General features: G+C 39.6%; 1 protein-coding gene across 6 annotated transcripts in view; it reads left to right on the top strand.

The window, feature by feature from the left end:
* Positions 1–534: 534 nt before the first annotated feature.
* The window catches only part of TTC7A (tetratricopeptide repeat domain 7A), a 211,536-nt gene continuing 189,079 nt past the window's right edge, over positions 535–22,991 (top strand). For all 6 annotated transcript variants that reach the window (XM_072409750.1, XM_072409749.1, XM_072409745.1 and 3 more), the window contains exons 1-3: positions 535–727; positions 13,352–13,515; positions 14,463–14,631. In XM_072409750.1, the coding sequence (XP_072265851.1) occupies positions 598–727; positions 13,352–13,515; positions 14,463–14,631 (463 nt within the window). In that variant the 5' untranslated portion in view covers positions 535–597. The remainder of the gene's footprint in view (positions 728–13,351; positions 13,516–14,462; positions 14,632–22,991) is intronic.

The raw sequence follows: 22,991 nt of genomic DNA, 5'->3' as shown, positions 1-22,991 counted from the left end.
ATAATATGTTGAGACAAACATCTGTCCTAATTGTATTTATTAAAATAATGTACCTGTTCTGACTTACATACAGATTCAACTTAAGAACAAACCTAAGTCCCTATCTCATATATAACCTGGGGACTACCTGTATATAATAAATAAATTAAAATATGAAGAGTAAATCACCAGATATACATATTTGCTGAAAATGTTATGTTTTCACTGTTTCTATGTTTTGTAAAATTTCTCAATAAAAATCATTTTGAACCATAAAATATAAAGAGTATAAATCAGCATTTTGTTCTGTAAAATTGGAGTGCTGTTGGTACAATACATGACATAACTTGTCACATAACAGAAGATTGCTGCAAGATTTCCAGTGCCCTCACCTGCCTGGCACCCAGCACACTGATAACAAGGTGCCTGGCCCTGAAAATAAAAAAGCGTCCAATCAGCGCCTTGCTTCGTCTGTCAGCGGCCAATCCGCGTGCGTCCCCGGGAATAGAGGCGGAGCCAGCAGCTGCAGGCTGAGAGTTGTTGAGCGATCTGCAGACAGAGTGGTGTCAGAGCTGCAGCTGTACAGATCCGGGGCCCCTCACTGTGCAATGACCCGAAATGGCTTCAAGGCTGTCTCAGTCACACCTGAAGCTGGAGGCAGAGATTGAACGCTGCAGGGCAGAATGTCAGTGGGAGAAGATCCAGAGTCTGACCAAGCAGCTATCCCCCAAGAACCAGGGCACCACTGGTAAGTGACAGCCAGCACACATATACCCAGCTCTGTGCCTGCACTGCTGCCATCCCATCAATGCCACCCAGCAATGGGCACTGCCCCAGGGAGAGCTGGGCTGGCAGGCTCAAGGTGAGTTGCACAGAGGCAGGTGACTTGGCATGATAACACAGGTGCATTCAGTAAGTTTCTGTGCAGTACAGGAAGTTGTAGGGTGGAGGGATGGGGGACCCAGGGGCGCTGATCTTCATACTGAGGTTATAGGCGGCTGAACTGGTTAGTCATAATTCAAACATAAGCTTTGCATTACTTCCTGAAAATCATTGCTGTCACTTAAGTGTGACTTTAAAGTACAGGAGTCTTTCTCAACTTTCCTGGATTGAATAGATTGGTGCTGACAGCCAGGCTTCTATAGAGGACCTGTCCACCTAAAATTGGTATTTTAGGGTCAGATTGCAAAGGAGACATTGACACACTGGGATAAGACCACAGGGTGCACAGGGTGACACACGGGAGTCATAGCACATGGGGGAGGGTGACAGCCTGGAGTGAGACCTCACATGAAAGAGTGACACATGGGAGTGAGACCACAAGGGAAAAGGGGATACATTAGGGTGAGACTTTATGGGATAAGGTCACACATGGAGCGGGACCACATGGTAGAGGGTGACACCCTGGAATGGACCACAGGGGAGAGGGGGAAACACTAGTTTGAGACTAAATGGGAGAGGGTAAAACATTGGAGTGGGATCACAAGGATAGAGGGTGGCACGTTTGAATGAGACCACAGGTGAGAGGGTGACACTTTGTAGTTGGCCCAAAGGGGAAAGGGTGACACATTGGAGTGAGACCACAGGTAAGAGGGCAACACACTGAAATGAGACCACAAAGCATGTGTGATACACTAGAAAGATCTTACAGCTAATACAAAAGTCATGTGCATCAGTTGCTTTAAAACTAATGTCATCCTAAAGTTTTTCAAAAGTTTTCAAAAGTCTGCAAAGTTCATGTTGCAGATTCTTGCTGTTATGGGTGACAGTTGTCTCCCAAATTAATTCCTGTGATATCACCATGTCATATTCTACTTTAATGTACACTTCATGTAGCTGTGGGGACACATTACACTGACATGGTCCTGTATTGTCACTATTAGAAAATCATCCAGAGCACTGATATACAGCCAATGCTGCAATGAGTACATTTAGACAGGAAGTTGCTGAAAGACGCTGCAACTGTACACCTGCGTGTTTCTTCATTCCAGCCTCACTGATCATCATAGATTTTTTCCAATGACTTGTATGCATGCACCTGCCATATTGGCCATCTCCATGCTATGAGATCACTTTTTGTGGTGGTTTTTATATAAATCAATTCTCATAGTTTGCAAAGGATCATCCCAAAATTTAATTTCCACAAAGTAGATCTGAACCCTTAACAGACTACATGTACTATAAGTCTGTTTATAAAATAGTGAATTCACCGAAACATTCCCTGTGAATCAATAACTGCCACTGAAACACATATACCTGGAAGATTCTCCACCAGCGAATGTTTCAGTGAAAGTAAGATTCCCTGCTTTATAAACAGACCCCTATATATCACGAATAAATATGTCTGTACTTTTTTGCCTCTCTTTTGTTCTCCTTTATCTCTTTCAGTCACTTCCTGTCTATATGCACTGCTTCCATCCACTGCCTGCACATCATTGCATCATGTGCGTCAGTCTGGTGGCTTGTGTTCTCCAGCAAGGGGTGGATGTGACAAGGTGACAACACATGATGTTGGAGGGTCAACAAGTATTATTTACTTTAGAAATAAAGAATAAATTATAAATTTATTTAGTTTTCTTCTTATAATGATCAGCAGTAGGCAGCACCGTGGATTTACTAATTCTTGATTTACCCACCTAGGTCAATTTCTGGTGGGGGGCACCTAACTGTTTGCTTTTGGAGATCTAGGGGGAAACTGGAATTCCTGGACAAGACCCAAGCAAATATGGGGAGAACATGCAAACTCCGGCAGAACTTAGCTAAGGGAAGGTTCAGACCCGCAGGGGGCCACCCAGCTCCTTGGGGCTAGAATCTTTCTGCCAAAGGGATCCGTCACTTCTTATAAAGAACCAGCGGCTGCAGATTTGATGGTAGTTGGTGTCAGTGAGAGATACTGAACTGCTCCCTGCTGTCCCCATTCATTCTCCTAGGGGCTGTTGCAGGTAGATGCTATGTGTATCGCCTCCCCCAAAGCAGCAGTTCAGTGGTAGGAGGAAGCAGTAACCGCAGTGCAACCTCACTGCCAGTCTGAACATAATCTATGCAACCAGTGCTGCAAGGTGAAATGCTGGCCACTTGAGCCATTGAGCCTGATTTAATAAAGTTCTCCAAGGCTGGAGAGGATACACTTTCATCAGTGAAGCTGGGTGATCCTGCAAACCTGGAATGTATTTCTAAAGTCATTTGCTATTTGTTTTCAATCCTGGACCAGATCCTGGATCACCCAGCTTCACTGATGAAACTGTATCATATCTAGCTTTGCAGAGCTTTAATAAATCAGGCCCATTGTGTCACCTGGCAAGCATTGGTTTTGTGAAACACATATTAGGTTATGTACACATGTCAGATCACTCTCAAAAGCTCATTTCCAGTGACAAATGGACCAATGAGGGCTATACACACCGCATCATTCTGTTCTATGGAGAGGGGAGGTGGGAGGATGAGCAAGCAGCACCATGCTCTCCTCTATAGGAATAGAATTCTATAGGAATAGATTTATTTTAACGAAATATCAAATCTAGCTGAACTGACTGTTTCACAGTTGATAAAAAAAGATGTGCACACTGTTGTCACCTGAAATAACCAAATCAGATTTTATGAGTTTGACCATGAAAGTTGGGCACATGGAAATCACTCTTAGTTATCATATACACATCCCCCATTGCTTTTTTAATAATGGTAATCAGTGCCTACAAATGTGATTTGCACCAGTGGTGGCACAATGTCACCTCTCACATCAGTGTTTGTGTTCTGCCTCAAAATGCTTGTTGAGAATTCCCATTGTGTTACTTATTATTTACAATTTTCTAACTGAACCCTGTACACTGTTACACACCCTTTGCAAGGCCATCAGACTTTTGCATAACTGCAAGGATTCTTGGTTTGCATATATTGCAATAGATACACATATACTGTATTAGCCAACTGTGTTAATGTGTTCTCTAGATGGCTGAGTTCTGTTCTGCCAGCAGAATGCCAAATACATGTATGTGGGGAATGTGTGAATGTTTATTGATTTTACTAATGTGTGTGAATACACATCAAGAGTATCAAATGATTCCAGAAAGCTCTACATAATAATAAATAAAGCAGAAGTGAACGGCTTTTTTTTTTTGTGTAGGTAAGGGTGACCAGGGGTTCAGGGGGGTCTCCAACTCAAGTTCCTGAGGGCCAGGCTGAATTTTGGTATAAACAAAGTCATTTTCTGACTTTCCTTCTTTCATTTACTGCTTTCCATTAGAGAAGTGCTAAAACTTAGTATAGATCCTGGCTCCAATTGGCAGTCACGATTTTACTGCATTTTGTGTCCCCAGAAGATTCCCCAGGAGTTTCACCTTCTTGCTTGTAATGCTGATCATCGTCACTGAAACAGAAAAAAGAAGGGAAAACCTAATATTTGAGTTGTCCCCAAACAAGAAATAAAAAATCGTACAATAGGGACACTTATTCCAGGGACAACTAGATGCCAGGGAATTGCTAATTTATTTTTAGAATTCTACTAACTTGCTGTTGAGTCTCTGAAACAGAAATATTATGAAAATTTTCTAATGCTACATAGATAGCAAAACAAATAACCTGATATGGCCCTATTTAATGTACAGCGCTGCGTAATATGTTGGCGCTATATAAATCCTGTTTAATAATAATAATAATAATAAAATAATAATATGGTGTTAACCATTCCCTTCTCTAACCCAAACTACAAAGAAAGTTTAGCCAATAGTGTACATACATTAAATCTTCTATTTTTTCTTCCTTGCTACTCCTTCCCTCCTCCCCATCAACATGATAAAAATAAGGAAAACTTTACGTTTTTCATTACCTATCTTTTTTAGGACTCGTTGGGCCTGATTTATAGAAGTGATTTATAGAAGTGCTTCTATGGAGAAGATAGAGCAACCTGGAATTGATCTGGTCCAGGATTTAAAACATTGGCTAACAAATAGCAAATGCCTTTCAAGAAATCCATTCCAGGTTTGCTGGTTTACCCAGCTTTACTGATAAAAGTGTATCCTCCCCAGCCTTGGAGAGATTTAATAAATCAGACCCAATGCTTATGTGCAAGACTATAGCACCCTGCCTTATGCAGACCACCCTATGTAATGCCCATATGTGATACCAAGCCTCCATGATTGAAAGGCTATTAATATTAAACAGGATTTATATAGCGCCAACATAATACGCAGCGCTGTACATTAAATAGGGTTCAAATTTAATGGATAAGAGTGGTGGGCCAGGGAGAGTAAGAATGAGGAAGACAGGATTAGATGATGCTGGATGTCCATCGGCTAGGAATGGTGATATCTGGCTTGCTGCAGCTTCTAATATACATTGCTTAAAGCAGATTATATACAGTGAAATCAATAGAGGAGAGGGACTGTACAAGTGTTCAAGACTGAAGGGAAGTGACTTTGTGCAAGCTAACAATATATTCTCAGTCTAATGCAGGTTGGTTGAGTTCTAATTCTTCCTTACTCTGTATGAATCTGGGAGGACTTGTGAATTTAATGTAGTTTAAAAATTGCAATGGCAATCTATCAAGTTTTCTCATTTATTCTTCATTGCAAAGGTTCTACATTTGCGACAAAACAGCTACTCTTGTGCCGGGTTCACAGGAGGCTCATCAATAAACCTCTTCCTACATTCAGTATCCTGTGTGCCAGGCTGCTGGGTTCACCTGCTTACAAGGCTGGTATTGATGCAGCTGGTTCTGATGGAAAATGTTTGTATTATTTGTATTCAAACACGTTATAATGACTCCGCACTATGCAAACACAAAGTCATTTTCTGCAGACCTCCTGTAACACGTGACATGTTGAAGTTTAATCTAATATTTTGCCTTCTCTTCTTCCTTCTTTCCTCCCTAATCAATATGCTAATTATTTTTTTTAAGTAAAACCTTTCTGTTTTCATTACATACTTTACTTTGGACGCAGTGATCTCATTGCTGGATCTCAGTGCTTCTTTATGCAATGCATGCAGATAATGGCTGGTGGAAGGGGACAGCATAGTGCTGGACATAGCTTTTGGTAAACATCACAGCACTCTCCCTTGGTATTCTTTCTTGGTATTCTATTGGGAGGTGTTACGGCTTGATTGGTGGATGCCAGTTTGGAGTAAGGCTGGAAAGTTAGGAATTAGATGATGCATGATGCAGGCAATGAGGCAGATGTGACTTGCTGCATCTCCTAATGCATATTATGAACAGTGAAAACTGCAATTTCAGCCCAGGAGAAGAGCTGCACAACTGGAAAAGATGAACTAATACGGCTTGAGACCCTGTGGGGACATTGTCACTTTAATGTTGTTCCCCCTGAGATGAACTAATACAGAGTCATACCTGAATTCTTTTGATTATTGAACAGTATTTACATAACGCTAACATATTATGCAGCGCTGTACATTTAATGGGGGTTGTGAATGACAGAGGCAAACAATGACACAGGAGGAGGAGAGGACCCTGCCCCGAGGAGCTTACAATCTAGGAAGTAGGGGAAGTAGCACACAATAGTAGGGGGGAATCCACAGCCCCCCACCCCACTGGTTCCAGTTTTTCTTTCTGTTCTTGCTGTTTTGTTGCCGATCCCTTTTGCCAGCCTGGCCACATACAGTACAGAACCAGCTGCCACGTCCCATCCTATTGATGTGGCCAGTGGTTCAGAAATGTATGTGACGGCGTGGAAGTGACCGCTGGCATTCCAGCACTACTGAGTAGAGGACTAGACCAACCTTAGCGGAACAGTGCAGTAAGATAAGTGTTACTATTATCCTACCCTTCTATCCTTACCACCGCTCCTCTTCTGCTGCATCTCTTTGTAGTTCTCTCCATTGGCTTCCATTTTACCTTAGAATCAAACTCAAGCTCCTGTGCTTTGCCTTCAAATCCCTCCGGGTCTTGTCCCGCTTACCTTTTTGACCTGATAGCAAAATACTCCCCCAGCCGCTCTCTTCACTCCTCCGATGACCTACTACAGACTTCCTCACTCAAAACCTTGTCATATACACAGCTTCAAGACTTCTCTAGAGCTTCCCCAACTCTCTGGAATGGTCTTCCTCCTCCTATTCTGCTTGCTCCTACTTTCTGCTCATTATTCGGAGCACTCAAAACCCATCTGTTCAAACCTACGTACCCGTCTTCTTCTGTCTCCTAAACCCTCACTAGTCTTCAGCATTCCATATCCCCCCTCCTATTGTATGTTACTTCCCCCACCTCTTGGATTGTAAGCTCTTCGGGGCAGGGTCCTCTCCTCTTCCTGTGTCACTTACCTTCAATCCCGCAGAGCAGTCGATCGGTCTGGAGTTGTCTAACATCGGGTCCAGGGTTGTCCCGGCCTCCGTCTTTAGGCCAGCGTGCTGGGCGCCGCCATTTTCTTCTCTTCTTCTGGGCTTTTCTTCCTACGTCACCCGCATGCGTGAGATCAGCAATTTTTTTCCCTTTTAATGAAAGGGCTCCTTCTACGCATGCCAGAGCCTCCCGGGATACGTGACGTAGTCTTTGCGCACCCATTCATTCTTTATCACATAATTTTTTTTTAAAAAAGGGCGTTCCACTTAGAAAAAAAACAAACAAACAGAATTTTACCTTACATAAAAGGGTTGTCTACCCTTTTATGTAAAGTGAAAATTCTGAGTTTAGGTACGATTTAGTGTACAACACTGAGTAATATATTGGCTCTATATAAATCCTCTTTATTAATAATAATATTAATAATAATATTAATAAATCCTTTCTTAGAAAAGAAAACATTATTTTCTTCATCAGGGCGTTGTGTGTGTATGGGAACATGGGGAATCTAAACTCCATACAGATATAAAATACACATCAATGCATCTCTTTAACATTATTAAATGTATTTTTGTTAAGTGCAATGCAAGTCCTGAAAGTAACTTGCTATCAGTCCTATGCAGTACAGAAGACCTCACGATGGGGGAGGGAGAAGCTGCTTAAAGAACTAATCAAGTGTGCTGCACTGTTAGAAGCATTTGGTAGGAGGTGAATGTGCTTTTTTTTCTTACACTGTGCACTCAGAGGGTAGGGGTGTGAGTGTATCTGTAAGTGAAAGTAAAACTGCAGCACAACTAGATTAGGTCCCTTCCCTAGTTTGACAGGGCTTCAATAATCCCAGGACTGGTTGGATACAAATCCTCTGGCAGTAAAACAACTTTTATATATGTGTTTCATCGTCATATTTTATTTCTACTGAGATTGTCTGTAATAAATATGCATGACATTGCTGGCATTTGTAAGTTGGTAATATTACCAATCAATGTTGTATTCTTATGGTATTTTCACCAGAATATCAAAAGCTCAGTTGGAATTTCTGTGGAAATCTTGAGATGAATAATTTAGTTTTCCAGATGTCTTGGAGCGTAAACATTTCTTAGCTGAGTCATTTTCTTGTTTTTTTACGTTATTTTGTTTTTTTAATTCCAGTGATGAAGCAAAGTTTATTCTTCTTTTTTTCTGGAGAAGGAAAACCAGACACAACTCAATCACATGTTTCACATTTCCAGGCTGCAGGCAGACAAGGAACTGGTGTGGAAACATTTTCTGCACATGGGGAAAACATTTCATGTACAACGCAGTAATAACAGACTAATGAATGAACACACCAGGCTGTGGGCAAGTGATTCATGTCTGAGGCACTTATGGGAAAACTCAATGACTTGCTCGGCTCAAAGCCATGCAAAGAAAATCTTGTTTTAGTTTACTGGCAGGAAAATTGGGCAGTGCCCGTTGGGTGGGATTTTGAAGCACGCATACCACCTTAATGGATATGTAGGTTCAGTATGTGTTCAATACAGGCTGTGTTATGTATGAAAATATGGTTTTTGCTACACTGACTGAACTTTGAATATTGACACAAAGTAATCACTTTATGACTCCTAAAGCCCTGCCCTGCTTAACCCCTCACTGCCAGAGTTAAAGATGTGTTCTAATGTTTTATTTGTATATGTAAAAGCAGACAATGCAGTGAAAATGCAAAGAATGAGAGGTTTATTCACATATGTATGATACTGCAACAAATGGAGTTTGCATAACATGCAAGGTCTTTTTGTATGGCTGCCCCCCACAACCCTGCTTCCCAAATGTTGCTTCAGGGAAATTATTATTATTTTTATGCTATAGGATTTATTCAAAAAAATATTTTGCAAATAATACAGCAAAAGGACCAGAAACAACATAGACAACTTGAAAAAATAGTTATTGTGTGGTTAAACAACATATGTTTCCACAAGAACAAGGAGGAATTAGTAAGACTTTACTCAATGATTTATATCATTTTCCTTTTTAATCCAAAGTGTAAGTTTTAGGTAAACATTGGGTGAATCATGGTTGAAACCTTTTATTATTAGATCCCTAAAATGTATGTAAAGCCAATTTTTGTTTAGTATATATTAGTTGGGAATGTTTAAAACACCTGCAAGGATAGAATCAATGTAGCATTGGGAACGTTTCCCTTTGCTTTCTTTCCAGAGACACAATAGGAAAATCAATAAATTCTTACAAAATTAGATATTAGTCCCCAGAACAGATGACCCCACCGGAAGATTTATTTTTACCTTTTATTCTAGGGACAGCTTCAAAATGTTGGGTCTTCCCTTACACTCTGTCTTGGCAACACTGGTCCCCAGTACCAACATTGGGGTAATTTTCTTCAACAGGGGCACAGACAGCAATAAAACTTGCATCCCTTTCCAACTATTCCAAAGTGTAAAAACTATAAAAAAAACTTTTTTTTTTTAAATAACAGCCACTCCTCAAAAGTTTTTTATTCCCTAATCCTGTTGGGAGCACTTACAGCAGGCATGTCCAAAGTCAGGCCTAGGGGCCAATTGCAGCCCCTGTTCAGATAAAATCAATCATATGTGGCCCGCCAGCACTGTTGACCACAGTATAAAATACACGCATACAAAAAACCAAATGTATATTTCATTAGCGTTGTTCAACCGCCTTGCAATTATCGTCCTGCTACCCGGCGTGCATATTGGGCAGGATTGGAGTCCCCATGTGTGCACAGGGAATTCCCTACGTTATTATAGTGGCTGTGTGCTGTGCGGGATCTGCACGGACCACGCCCACTCTGATTTCAAGAATGTGCTCTGTGGTTGGCCCCCATCAATTCTGGCCCTCTTTGCAAAAAGTTTGGACACCCCTAACTTACAGTATATAGCAGACAGCATTTCCTAAATATTGGAAGTGAAAGTTGCTTTGGGCTGTATGAAGAAGAAACATAACAATAAAGCTGGTTCACTTCTGTGTATTTTTTTTTTTTTTTACATTTCTGTCCAGGCAAAAGTCTGATTTATTAATAAGAAATTGAGAACTGTTCATTTTGTGGAGCCTGAAAAAGATGTGGAGCCTGAAAAATATTAGATAATTTAAAATTTCTGCTCCAGTTAATTGTACTTATTTTCTGCCTAAATGTTCTGACTTGGCTCTGTTCTGTTGCTGTCCCATGACAGCCCAGGTCAAATCCTAATGCAGTTAGCATTGCTGGATGTCTGGGGTGAAGAAGAAGAATATACAGAATATGAGACTGGAAGCTTCTAAGTTTCTACATCTTAAAAAAATAAAAAGAGTTTAAAAAAAAAATACAATCATAGAGTCAAATGTTTGTGCTTTTGTATGATTCCATGAGTGTTAATGTAACAGGTTAGGTAAAACCCACCTGGATGTTATGTTAAAAAAATTGGGTTTGGGTATCAAGGTGCACGTTTAAGCCGAACTCTGAGCAGTGGTAAAAATTCTTAATACATCGCAATAAATGTGTTTAAAATGCAACTAATAAATATACATGAATCTGCCTTGACACTGCCCATAGCACAACATGGGTAAGTAGGGCCCACACTCCATGTGTGCAGACAGAAAAGAGTGGGATGGCTTTATCACTCCTCTGCTTTTACTAACATTAATAATATTAAAAATAATAAACAGGATTTATATATCGCCAACAAATTACGCAGCACTGTACATTAAATAGGGGTTGCAAATGACAGGTACAGAAAGTGACACAGGAAGAGGAGAGGACCCTGCCCCGAAGAGCTTACAATCTGAGAGGTCGGGGGAGTAATACACAATTCATTCGTGGGGTAACAAGGTGACAAAATTTTATGGCCTAATGGCAGCTGGAAAAAATGGGGTCACCAACCTGACTGTGCTGTCTGATAGGGCTGTGTAAATATCAAGAGAAATATTAGGCAGATAAAAATTCTGATATATGTATCGCAACTTTGTGCTAACCTGTTTGCCTGAAGCTGAACTTTAAAAGAAATGCTGATATTGCATTTATCAGTTTAAGCTTTTTCCTTTGAACTACTTGGGATGCTGTGTCCCTCCTTCCCTAGTTTCTGTGTCAGACTTCTTCTGTCCTGGGTGTATTGCCAAGGTCTTTGTTTTGTTATTCTGTGGCTTCCAACTTCCTTAATAAACCTTAGTACTGTTCCTTCTCTTGAGTTGTTTGCACCGCTTGAGTTAAAATATGCAGCTGCTATTCACCTCCAGTTGTTTTTTTGATATTTGGCTGCCCATAGGCATTAGGGCCTGGTTAAACTTGTAGGCATGATATGACTTACAGGGTGCTTTATATTTGCAGGGCCAACCTACCTAAGTGTATAAGCTGGGGCAGAACTACCGCCACCTTACATGACTAATGCTTCTCGCCAATCAGCAGGCAGCATGAGCACGGCAGTGCGGGGGGTGCGGGGTGACAATGCAGCAGGTGACCGCTAATACCAAACCTCAACATTCACTGTGCTCCCGATCTTCACCCTGCAGTAGTGAATTTTCACTTTTGAACCAACAATGGAGTACAACGTAAAGAAAAAAAACATTTAGTAAACCATGGAGGCTTTTATGAAATTCTATTGCACATTATGGCATTGCTAAACAGGAACAGTGCAATATTTACAGTATTTACAATGGTATAGCTTGAATTATATATCCCACCCTTTGCTGCTATAAGGTAATACTGTAACAGAATAAAACCTGACCCCTAAAGATCTGTCTCTATAATATTATTTAGGATGCAGCCCTGTGTAAATCTGTGGCACATAGCTGCCCAGGAATACAGGCACATGGGCTGCAAATACCCGAGAAAATTGTTGCACAGACTTTTTAGAATGTAAAGCAGCCTAATCTGCTTATCATTGAATTTTCTTGTAAAATGTCCTCCAATGTCTTTACTTTAGTAAGGTTCTGTTCACACAGACATTTAGCAGGAAGTTACAGGACGGTTACCCCATGGCATGTGTTATTGAAAATAATAAAAGTGTTTACGTGATACATAAGGGCCTTATTAAAGCTCTCCAAGGCTGGAGAGGATACACTTTCCACAGTGAAGCTGGGTGATCCAGCAAACTCAGAATGGATTCCCTCAAAGTCATTTGCTATTTGTTAGCAAACTTTTTCTATCCTGGACCAGATCCATTCCAGGTTTGCTGGATCACCCAGCTTCACTAATGAAAGTGTATCCTCTCCTGTCGTGGAGAGCTTTAATAAATCAGGGCCATAGTTGCAAATGGTGACAGGTCTTTAGCTATGTTAGGTCTAGCCGTAAAGTTGTGGTGCAGGTAAAACTTCCTCATAATAGTGAACTCCTGCCTTGGGTAGATATTACATGTAGCACCCACCCCCGGCAAGCCCATGGGAAATAAATGGGGGCCGCAGTACTACTCACTGCACTCCACTGTCAAACCTGCAAATGCATTATCTTTGTTGTGTGAGCAGCCAGCAAGCTGCCATTGTTGGGAGCCACATGGGATCGCTTGTTTCTTCTGCAGGTCTAAATCTATTTTTGTGGTGGATTCTTCAGGGGTTTCAGTAGTTTTTACATATTGAGGTACTGCTTGTAGCATATAGAAATCTAGTGTCCCCTTAAGCCACTGCCTGATCAAACACCTTGTCATCCTCCAGGACAATAGGCGAGGTGGAAGGTGGCCACGTTTCTATGCATCCGGTACTTAACCGTCTATGTCAACCGTCCATGATTATAGCAAAGTTTACTTTACTTTCTGAGCACTTCTTTAATAAGAAACATAATGTGTAATATGCAGTATTATTCCATGTATTACCTATATTATATATTATGCTTTGAAACCTCTTTTGTGCACCCTGAGTAGTGCAGTTTAGATGACAAAGGCCTACGGTTTCTCAGGGAACGTTTTCCCCAGGATTTCAGCATTGAACGGAAGTGATTATTTACAGATTAACAGCACCAAGCACCTCTCTGCCCTTTTTATTTGCACAAATGGCTTCCTTTTCTCTTTGGGTTGCTGTCTGTTGAACATGTGTCAAGCCATTAAATAGGAATGAGGTCTTTATATGGGAATTTAGCGCCAAGTGACATCTGCTTTAACCCCTCTCTTCCAGATGACTTCACAAACCTGCTGCTGGCTGAGGCCCTGCTGGAGCTCTGTTTAAAGGAGAATGTTGCCAAACTCAAGAACTCCATTCCATTAATGGAAAGTCAGGAGCCAAAGTTGCATCAGGCCAAGAACTATCTTACCGGTATTCTAAACAGAGGCAAATTACCAGTAAGTACTGTACATTGTTAACAAATGTAAATCTCCTGCTTTAATATTACTTTGGGACGTGTTCCTCCATTCCTAATATACTGCATTGTGCACAGGCTGTATATATCCGACTTTGACAGATATACGGTATGTGCCTGTTCCATAAATCTGTGTAGCTGTGTTTGGTCCTTTGAATGGGCTTTAATCATTTGGGTAAGGACTGTGGTATCGTCTATACTGTTAAAAGGTCAATATGATTTTTTTTCACTTTTCACATTTTTGCAGTTAGAATGCAATAGACCTGATTTATTAAAGCTTGCCAAAAGAAGATAGACTATCATAGGAGAATATGAGTGATCCTGCAAACCTGAAATGGATTTGGTCCAGGATTAAAAACGTTTTTTGCTAAAGAATAACACATAATTTTATGAATTCCATTTGAGGTTTGAATCATCCAGGTTCTCCGATGATAGTCTATTTTTTTCCAATCTTGGAGCTCTTAAATAAATTAGGCCCAGTGTACTTAACTATATTTTTTGATTATAATTTTGTTATTGCTATAAAAAACTCCAAATGTGTTCTTACTACAAATACAATACTTTCAATTTAAAGAGATATGCAGTTAAAATCCTTATCATGAAATCATGTTGTAATGCCAGGTTTTACCAGTAGGTGATAGAGAAGATTCAGTTATGCAGCTCTTGTTCCAATACCTATATATATATATATATATATATATATATTGCCTAGGCTGATAATTTGATCACCACTTCTCCTTTGTTTACTCCAGTGGTTGTTTGGAAGTTGTTTTGTTCTTTTCAGCGACACCAGCGCTCTGCTATACTTGAATTAAAACTTTTGCCTTGGGCAGCTATTCTATGTAAATGTATAAAATTTACCATTCGTCTCCAGTGTTGGATTATTTAATTCTGTGATTTAATATTATACTCCATTGTTTGTTTCCACAGCCGCATTACCTTACAGAAGCCCTGTTGATTTTGGGAAAGTTGCATTATGTTGAGGGATCTTATCGGGACGCCGTAAGCATGTACGCCCGCGCTGGGTTTGAAAACATGTCATTGGACGACGAGCCTCTGTATAAGCTGCGCCTGTTTACAGAAGCTTTTCTTATAAAAGGTAAATGAAATTTGTGTTTTTTACTTATTTACATATAGCATTCATACCACTTATTTTTATTATTATATTTATTGTTATTCATTTACAGTGTTTTATAGTGGTGTACCGATTTTTTATTTTAAGTTATTTTACCAGGACAAAAAATAAAAAAAATTGTTTTTGTTAGGCAAATAAAGAATCCTAAATATGCATATTATGTAGTCCTATATTTCAAGGAATTTAGAAGGATAAACTCTTTTTCATAAGAAAAAGTTGTCGGTTCAAATAAAAGGCAGGTATTTATCAATTTCAATAGCTTAATATAGGAATGAATGACCTCTTCACTTTTGAAGGCTGAAGTCAGACAAATCTGGGGCTTAACGCAGGGTCCTCTGTTGTTATGTTTGTTTATCTGGAGCGCTCTGGGAATTATTGGTCATGTTTTGAATATCTACTTGCAAACAAAGATAGGGCAATATTTATAGCTATCCATGACATCAGATGACAGGTAGACATGCAGAGTGGGTTCTATAACCATAAACAAGCATCTTTATTCATGTAAAGAGCAGTGATGAATGTTGGAGGCCATTCCTAGCATCAGCTTATATGGAGGTAAAAAAAGTACTAGTACTAGAAAGAAAAGTCAACCAAGTTGATTAGTTTTTCCCCTGGTAATAGTTAGCAAAGGGATGCTATAGATCAGTGGTCGCCAACTAGTGTTCTGCAAGAAATTTTTGAAAAATGTGGACATTATTTGCAATTTTTATGTTTTATTAATAATGAAAAAAACAATATTCTAATAATTTCTTATATTCTGAATGACAGTTTTCACTTTTTTGTTGCACTAAATTCACAAACTGTACTAGAGATGGAAAAACAAGGGAGGCGCAGCGTGACGTGATGTGTACTCCTAAAGCTAACCTAAACTCAGAATTTTCTTTTTACATAAAAGTGTGCACAACCCTTTTATGTTAAGTAAAAATTCTGTGTTTTTTTTGTGCAACACCCTTTTTTTGAAAAAAAAGAGGTGCAGCACCGCCTCCTAAATCTCGAATGAATGGGAGCGCAAAGCCTCCTGGGATACCTACGTCATACATCCCGAGAAGCCCTTGGGTGCTCCTTCTGCGCATGAAGGAGCCCTTTTTCGTCAAAAGAGGAAAAAAAGCTGATCTCACGCATGCACAGTGAGATCAGCTTTTTTTCCCGACTATGTCACCTGATCTCGTGCCTGGGTCGGGTGACGTAATAAGAAGAACCCGCGAGAAAAGGGGAAGATGGCGGCTCCTGGAGTGCCGGCCCAAAGACGAATGCTGGGATCATGTGGGATCCGGTGGAAGAGACCTCTGGACCGATCGACTGTGCTGCGGGATTGGAGGTAAGCGTATTTTTTTTTTTTTTTGTTTTGTCCATTTTTGAGTTTAGTTTAGGTTGTATGCGTCAACCATTGCCGAGCCGTATGCTTCGGTATTTTTTCCACCATTACAGTCAACCCACTATGTGAATATCGATTCTGGATTTTTTAGATGCTCTTTTAGGTAAGTATGACCATAACTGTTTATTTTCTTTAACTGTTATATTTAATGGCATCAAATAGTTTGACTTTGATAACTATCACTTCTTGTTTGGTCTTGGATTGGAATGAAATAAACCCATAATGAGTGAGAAAAAGCAAACAAATTTTTTGCATTTCTTTAGTAATACCAAAGATAATACAATTAATAATAATAGTAACAATAGTAATACTTCACCTAACTGTGAGCTGATCAATGAATCAGAGCCTCCACAGTCCTCGTCCGCACCATTATGAAGATCATTTTTTTGCAAATGTACTTATCTTTTAAAAAACAATCATATTAATGGTCTGCTGAAAAATTTAAAATGATGAGTTTAGTGTGAGGTCTGAAGGTTGTATATGGTTGGCGACCGCTATTATAGATAATTGCCATTGTACAGTCCAACATCAACGAGCCTTATTGATATCCGAATTTGGTGTACCCTCTGTGTTTCCAACAAGATAGAAAAGGTGCTATAGTGGTGTTCACACAAGATGAGAGTAGTAGAGTCAGCCAGCTGATGGCCAGGAGATGAAAAACAAAGTCATACCCTCTTCAAAGTTATAGACATGAGCAAGAATAGTAGACGGATGATTAGGATAACCAAAAATTAGCTACGGTACTAACCCAGGCATCAGACAAAAGTAAAAAAGACCTTTTTCCAGGGGATGAGCAGTCAAACTTTTTTTTTAAGTACAGGTTTCAATCAGTGGCTTTCTTTAAAGTCTACTACTGAGATCAGGTGTGCACAGAAGAGAGCTGAGCTGTGCTGAGTAACAACCAGTATATAGTGAAGATTTAAAGCTAATTGTTACTATCAATGTCTGCAGATCTTCTTAGCTACATAATTTACATTTGGAAGGTTTTTTTTTATGAATAGGTTTTTACAACCTCATTCCATCTCTCAGTTATGTTACCCTGTAAGGCAAAAAATAAATGGAGCCTATGGATGATGAACTGTTGCTCCTAAGTTTTACTACCTCACTGCTGTTGAAATAGTAATGTTCTGCCTTATAGAATTATTTCTGCAGGCATTTAAACTATCAAGACTTAGCAGTGTGCTCATAGATAATACATAGACAGCTGTATGGTGGATGTTTAGTCATGCTTTCATGGTACGTTTAGGACTTTTCTCCTAAATATTTGTACAGATGATGGGGAATCTAAACATAACGCAGTGCTTTTGCATAAAAAGGTGAATGTGGTTTAAGGGAACCAGAAGTCAGTGTTTCTCCTGAGATTGCTAGGGGTTTCTTGAGCAATGAGCACTTGGTGCCCTCCAGGTCAGTGTCGGTGACCTGAGTGGTTATTATTAACATAAGCACCTAGACCTTCATTCTGTCAAGAGAGCAATATCCTTTATGTGAATTTAATGTCAATATTTCTGTGCAGGATTGTGTTGTTTTACATATAACAATACAATATAATACACAAAAATAAATAAATAAAAAACCACTAATACAGGTTGACAATCAAAAAACCCGAGGAATGCTGGATTGTTAAAAATTCAGGATTTTTTTTTTAGTACTTACCTCCACAGACCAGCCTTCCTCTCGCAGCAGCCGTGGACATCTGGCACAGTTCCAGGCAGCAAGGACGTCTCAACGTGTATTTAGTTTAGCAAGCTGTTTCTGCAGAACAGCGCCATGAAAACATTAGTGCCCAAACAATGTACTGCAGTCCCTGTATTGAAAATGCATCAGAAGTTTATGCTGGTAATCTAAAGGATCCAGATTATCGATGGCTGGATTTTCGATTGTCAACCTGTACATTCTTATGCACTGACTCTTTACATTTTATAAACAGCCAATTTTTATATCTTCGTACTGTGTAAATAATAATAAAAAAAAATAATAACATTTAAAAAAGTACAAAAACTGCACAAGTAAGTTAATTATTTTGAATTTTTTTTGCTTATGTGTAATGCTATAGGCTTGTATAATACAGAAGATATTATATATTAGTGTATGCATTGTGTGCCATATAAAACACATTGAATGAAGAATAGCAATAAGCTCTCCTTTCTTGACAACTAATGACTAATTTTATTTTTAAATTAGGGAATCTGTCATTAATAATAATATACACTATTTATATAGCGCTGACTTATTACACAGCGCTGTACAAAGTCCATAGTCATGTCACTAGCTGTCCCTCAAAGGAGCTAACAATCTAATGTCCCTACCATAGCCATATGTCATTAATACAGTCTAAGGCCAATTAACTGTACGTATATTTTTGGGATGTGGGAGGAAACCGAGTACCTGAGTACCCGAATGAAACCCACGCAAACACAGGGAGACCCTGCAAACTCCATGCAAATAGTGTCCATGCCGAGACTGGAACCTGGGACCTAGTGCTGCAAAGAGTGTTGGCCACTGAGCCATCCTGTGCGTCCGCCATTAAAACCTATAATCTGAAAGATTCCCATTAGGGAATGTTTGAGAGAATGTCATATTCCCTGGTTTTTAAAATAGAGCCCTAAATATATAACATGAACCCAAAGAATTAACTAGACTGTGTATATGAAAAAACATGTAACAAATATAGCAAATATTGAAAAAATGTAAATAAATGGGAGCTATGTGTGCTCAGTCCTCTAACCCAGATGGTCACAATTATTAATGGACAGGGAGGAGGCACAGACAACAAAGAAAATGGGTATTAGATTTGGTGGCCAGCTAATTATTAAGTAAGGGAAGTAATTTGTACTTTTTGTAATATTGAATAATGTTTTATATTATCATAAATAGCAGTTTGGGGTAGTGGGGGCTGCTAATAGATAATAGGGGGTAGATGGTTTTAGGTGAAAAGTGCACTTCGCACTGACAATTCTTCTATGATATTTTTGTGCAGAATGCAGAGATCCTTAGCTTTTTCCCTACTTTACCCTGTTCTGTCTTTTTATTCTTTTGACTGTTATGATTGAATGGAATGTGATTCTCTAATGTATATCCCTGTAATCCTTTCTCTCCTGTCTACTGCTCTCTGCTCTTTGCAGCATGCTCACCTAAAGACTTCAGCTGATCACATCCAATGGTATGTAACATGGGTAATAACTGCACGTTACTGCATGTTTTATCAAAGCATGGGACACTTGTTGCATGATATAAGTTTTATTATTATCATCATCCAGTATTTATATCGCCAACATATTACACAGCGTTGTACAAAGTCCACAGTCAAGTCATTAGCTGTCCCTCAAAGGAGCTCACAATCTAATGTCCCTACCATAGTCATATGTCATTAAAACAGTATAAGGTCAGTTTTGGGGGGAAGGCAATTAACCTAGTACTCAGATGAAACCCACGCAAACACAGGGAGAACGTGCAAATTCCACCCATTAGGGTATTAACATAAAGATTATAAGGGGGGACCTTGTTAAGAGAAAGACATATTATTGTACTACCCCTACTCCTAAAACAGTGCTGCTCATTTACAGAATTAAAGCTAAATTTGTGTAGTGCTATAGCTTATAGGCTTTTCACATATCTGTCAACTCTTATTGCCCTACTAAATATCATTTACAGGCTTAAAACAAATCAAATGTTTGTTTGCAATGAGAAATAAAGGTCACTTAGATTGTAGGCTCTTTGGGGCAGGGTCCTCTCCTGTCTGTATTTGTCTGTCATTTGCAACCCCTATTTAATGTGCAGCTCTGCATAATATGTTGGCGTTTTATAAATATTGTTTATTATTGGTATTTTTAATAATATTATTATGTATAATAATAAAGGTCAACTACAAAAATGCTTCCATAGGAGGAAGGATCATAGGTGATATCACAGTTTTATTTTAATGTAGATTCTATTTGTAAGTGTTCTTTCGTGTTTATTGTATTTCCTCTCTAACCCTTTTGACCATATGTGTGCATGTGTATCGATGTGTGTGTCTTAGTTGAAACATTGTGCTAGTTGCCGTTTCAGTATCTTTAAAAAATCATGGTAGTAAACACATGATATATAGTGACCCAATAGCCCTGATTTATTAAAGCTCCTTTAGACTGTATAAGATAGACTATCATGAGTGATCTTGGGTGATCCAACAAACCTGGAATGCATCTGGTCCAGGATTAGAAACATTTGCTCTTGATTGCCCGATCATAATTCATTGCTGGATTGCCCAGTTTCTCCTATCTTCTCCACTTTTGGAGAGTTTTAATAAATCAGGCCCATTGCATGGTACTTGTATGGGGACAGGAGGCAAAAGCATTGTATGATAGCTTTAGTTTTGTGTCATTGTCTTGGCATCACCTTCGATTCTGTTTTCTCATTTGCCCCCTATATTCAGAACATTTCCAGGTCCTGTCACTTTCACCTACGCAACATCTCCAAAATCCACCCCTAATTGTCCCCAGAGACCACCAAACTCCTTGTACATCCTTGTCCTTGTCCTCTTATCATCTCTCGTCTGGACTACTGTAACCTCCTCCTCTCTGGTATTCCACCAACCGGACTCTCTCCTCTGCAATCTATTATGAATGCTGCAGCCAGACTCATCCATCCTTCCACCACTCCTCCTCTGTCACATCTCTTTGTAGTTCTGATTGGCTTTCATTGAACCTGAGCATCAAATTCAAGCTCCTGTGCTTTGCCTTCAAATCCCTCCACAGCTCTTGTCCCACTTATATTTCTGACCTGATAGAAAAATACTCCCCTAGCTGCTCTCTTCGCTCCTCCAATGACCTACTAATGACTTCCTCACTCATAAGCTCCTCACCTGCACTGCCCCAAGACTTTTCTAGAGCTGTCCCAACTCTCTGGAATGGTCTTCCTCGTCATTTTCAGCTTGCTCTTACTTTCTTGCACTCACCACTAATATTTTCAAACTTGCCTACCCATCTTCTTTTGTCTCTAAAAACCCTCACTACTTCCCACCATTCTATGTTTCCCCTCCTAGTGTTACTTCCCTCACCTCCTAGATTGCTCTTCGGGGCAGGGTTCTGATATAAATTTTAGTTAGGTAATAATATTGTTTTTGTTGAGAGGAAAGGGTCTAGGGAGGAAAAAAAGTCTAAATCTGGCCCTGATCACAAGCAAGCTCACGTGATAGAATGTGGGGAGTCCCATGATCCTACATACCTGGAAGTATTGTATATTGGAAGTATACCTGGTGGCTGAGGGGGAAAAGCAAGCACATAGATTTGGTACTGCTGGATCGATAAATTATTTTTACTTATTTGCCTTGTAAAATTTGCTTTACATCTGCATAAGGACGATCATGGCATCCCACAATATTGACTAAAAGTATCATTTTTCAAAAAGTCAATTGATCATTAAAAGTCCTGAACTTCAATAAAGTGGCTTTGCCTAGATATAACTTTTATCAGTATGTTGCCTTCTCTCTCACGGTGATCAGTCATTTCGTAGGATGTCAAGGCCAGGGACTTCAGTGTTCTTCCCAGCCCATTTTAGCCAGGTGCACTTTTTAGTAACCACCCGGCTGTTTTTGGTGATTACTGAAAAGGTGGGTCACAATACAGGGGTTTCCTCTCGTCTATAGCTTCTTCCCATCCAGCTTTAAAAATGTTTTAGGGAGAATACTGGGCTTGTCTGTGTGGGACATTTGTGAACACAAACTAAGCTGCACATACACCAGGATTTACATGACTGCATCATCTCTGAACCGTCATCTTTTGGGGTACATGCTGAGCCTGGATGACCCGGCTATTTTCTGTATAGGAAAATGTTTTTCGGTTACCAACCACAGAGCCTTCATTTAGCATTAGAATCACTTTAATCCCCTGCTGAATCCAAGACTTGCGGCCAAATCATGGAAATAACTTTTTTAATCAGAGAAGGAATAAAATATTACAGAATGAAGCCAACACATGTAACGGCAAGTTGAGATTGACCATTGTGATTTGATTCTGTTACCACCTAATGACTTTTTGTGAAACAATCCCGTTATCGCTGAGTCACATAGTAATCCATCGCCTACAAACGTGTATGTTGTTATCCATGGTGGCTGACAGACAGTTGCTGCAGTTTAGGCATTTGTTGCATTTTTCTGAATGTCACATGCTACAAGAAGCATCCGAGAACATGGGATTTACTATGGTGGATGAAGAAAGCCTGACTACCGCCTATTAAAACCACCAATGTGAATGATCCCACATATTCAAGTGACAGAGCATGGGAAGGAGCAGGTGGTTAATTGGCTGTCATCCGCCTTGTAACTGTTGTCGCTAAACATGGAAAAAGCATCTTTCATTAAAAGGAGCTCTTGACAAAATATATAAAGTGTAAAGAAAGACTGGTGAAGACTATCAATGGGTGATCCAGCAAACCTGGAATGGATTTCATAAAATTATTTCCTGTTTTTTTGCAAATGTTTTCAGTCTTTCACCAAAATAATTCCAGCTTTGCTAGATCAAGGATCACCCATGATAACAAGCCTTAAAATAACTTTCAGGTTTTCAGGGAACCCCTTCTTATATTTACTATATCCAAAGCTCACAGTATTGGCTAAGTGGTCATTGGGAGCAATGCTTCCTACATTGGTGGCCAGTGGGAAGAATGCCACCCTTTACAGATAGTCAAACAGATCATTGGATCAGTGGTAACAAAATTGCTTATTGCTCAAGGAACTCTTAGCAACCTCTGGAGGAACCCTTGGGTTCCAGAAAACCCTGGTTGAGAAACCCTGTCCTATCTTCTCCAGTCTTGGACTTATAAATCAGGCCAATGGTAAGAAGAATATATGTCAGTTATCTTCGAATAGGATAAGGAAACTGGAACCCCTATGAAGCCTGAACAAGGATGGATCTATTGTACTGGAGAGAAAACTATGTAATGTGATCTTGGTGAAAGATAATACATATCTATA

This window comes from Pyxicephalus adspersus, chromosome 4 (genome assembly GCF_032062135.1).
Source record: "Pyxicephalus adspersus chromosome 4, UCB_Pads_2.0, whole genome shotgun sequence".
Classification (NCBI taxonomy): Eukaryota; Metazoa; Chordata; class Amphibia; order Anura; family Pyxicephalidae; genus Pyxicephalus; species Pyxicephalus adspersus.
Note: the sequence above shows the minus strand (reverse complement) of the source record. Positions and strands in the feature narration are given on the sequence as shown.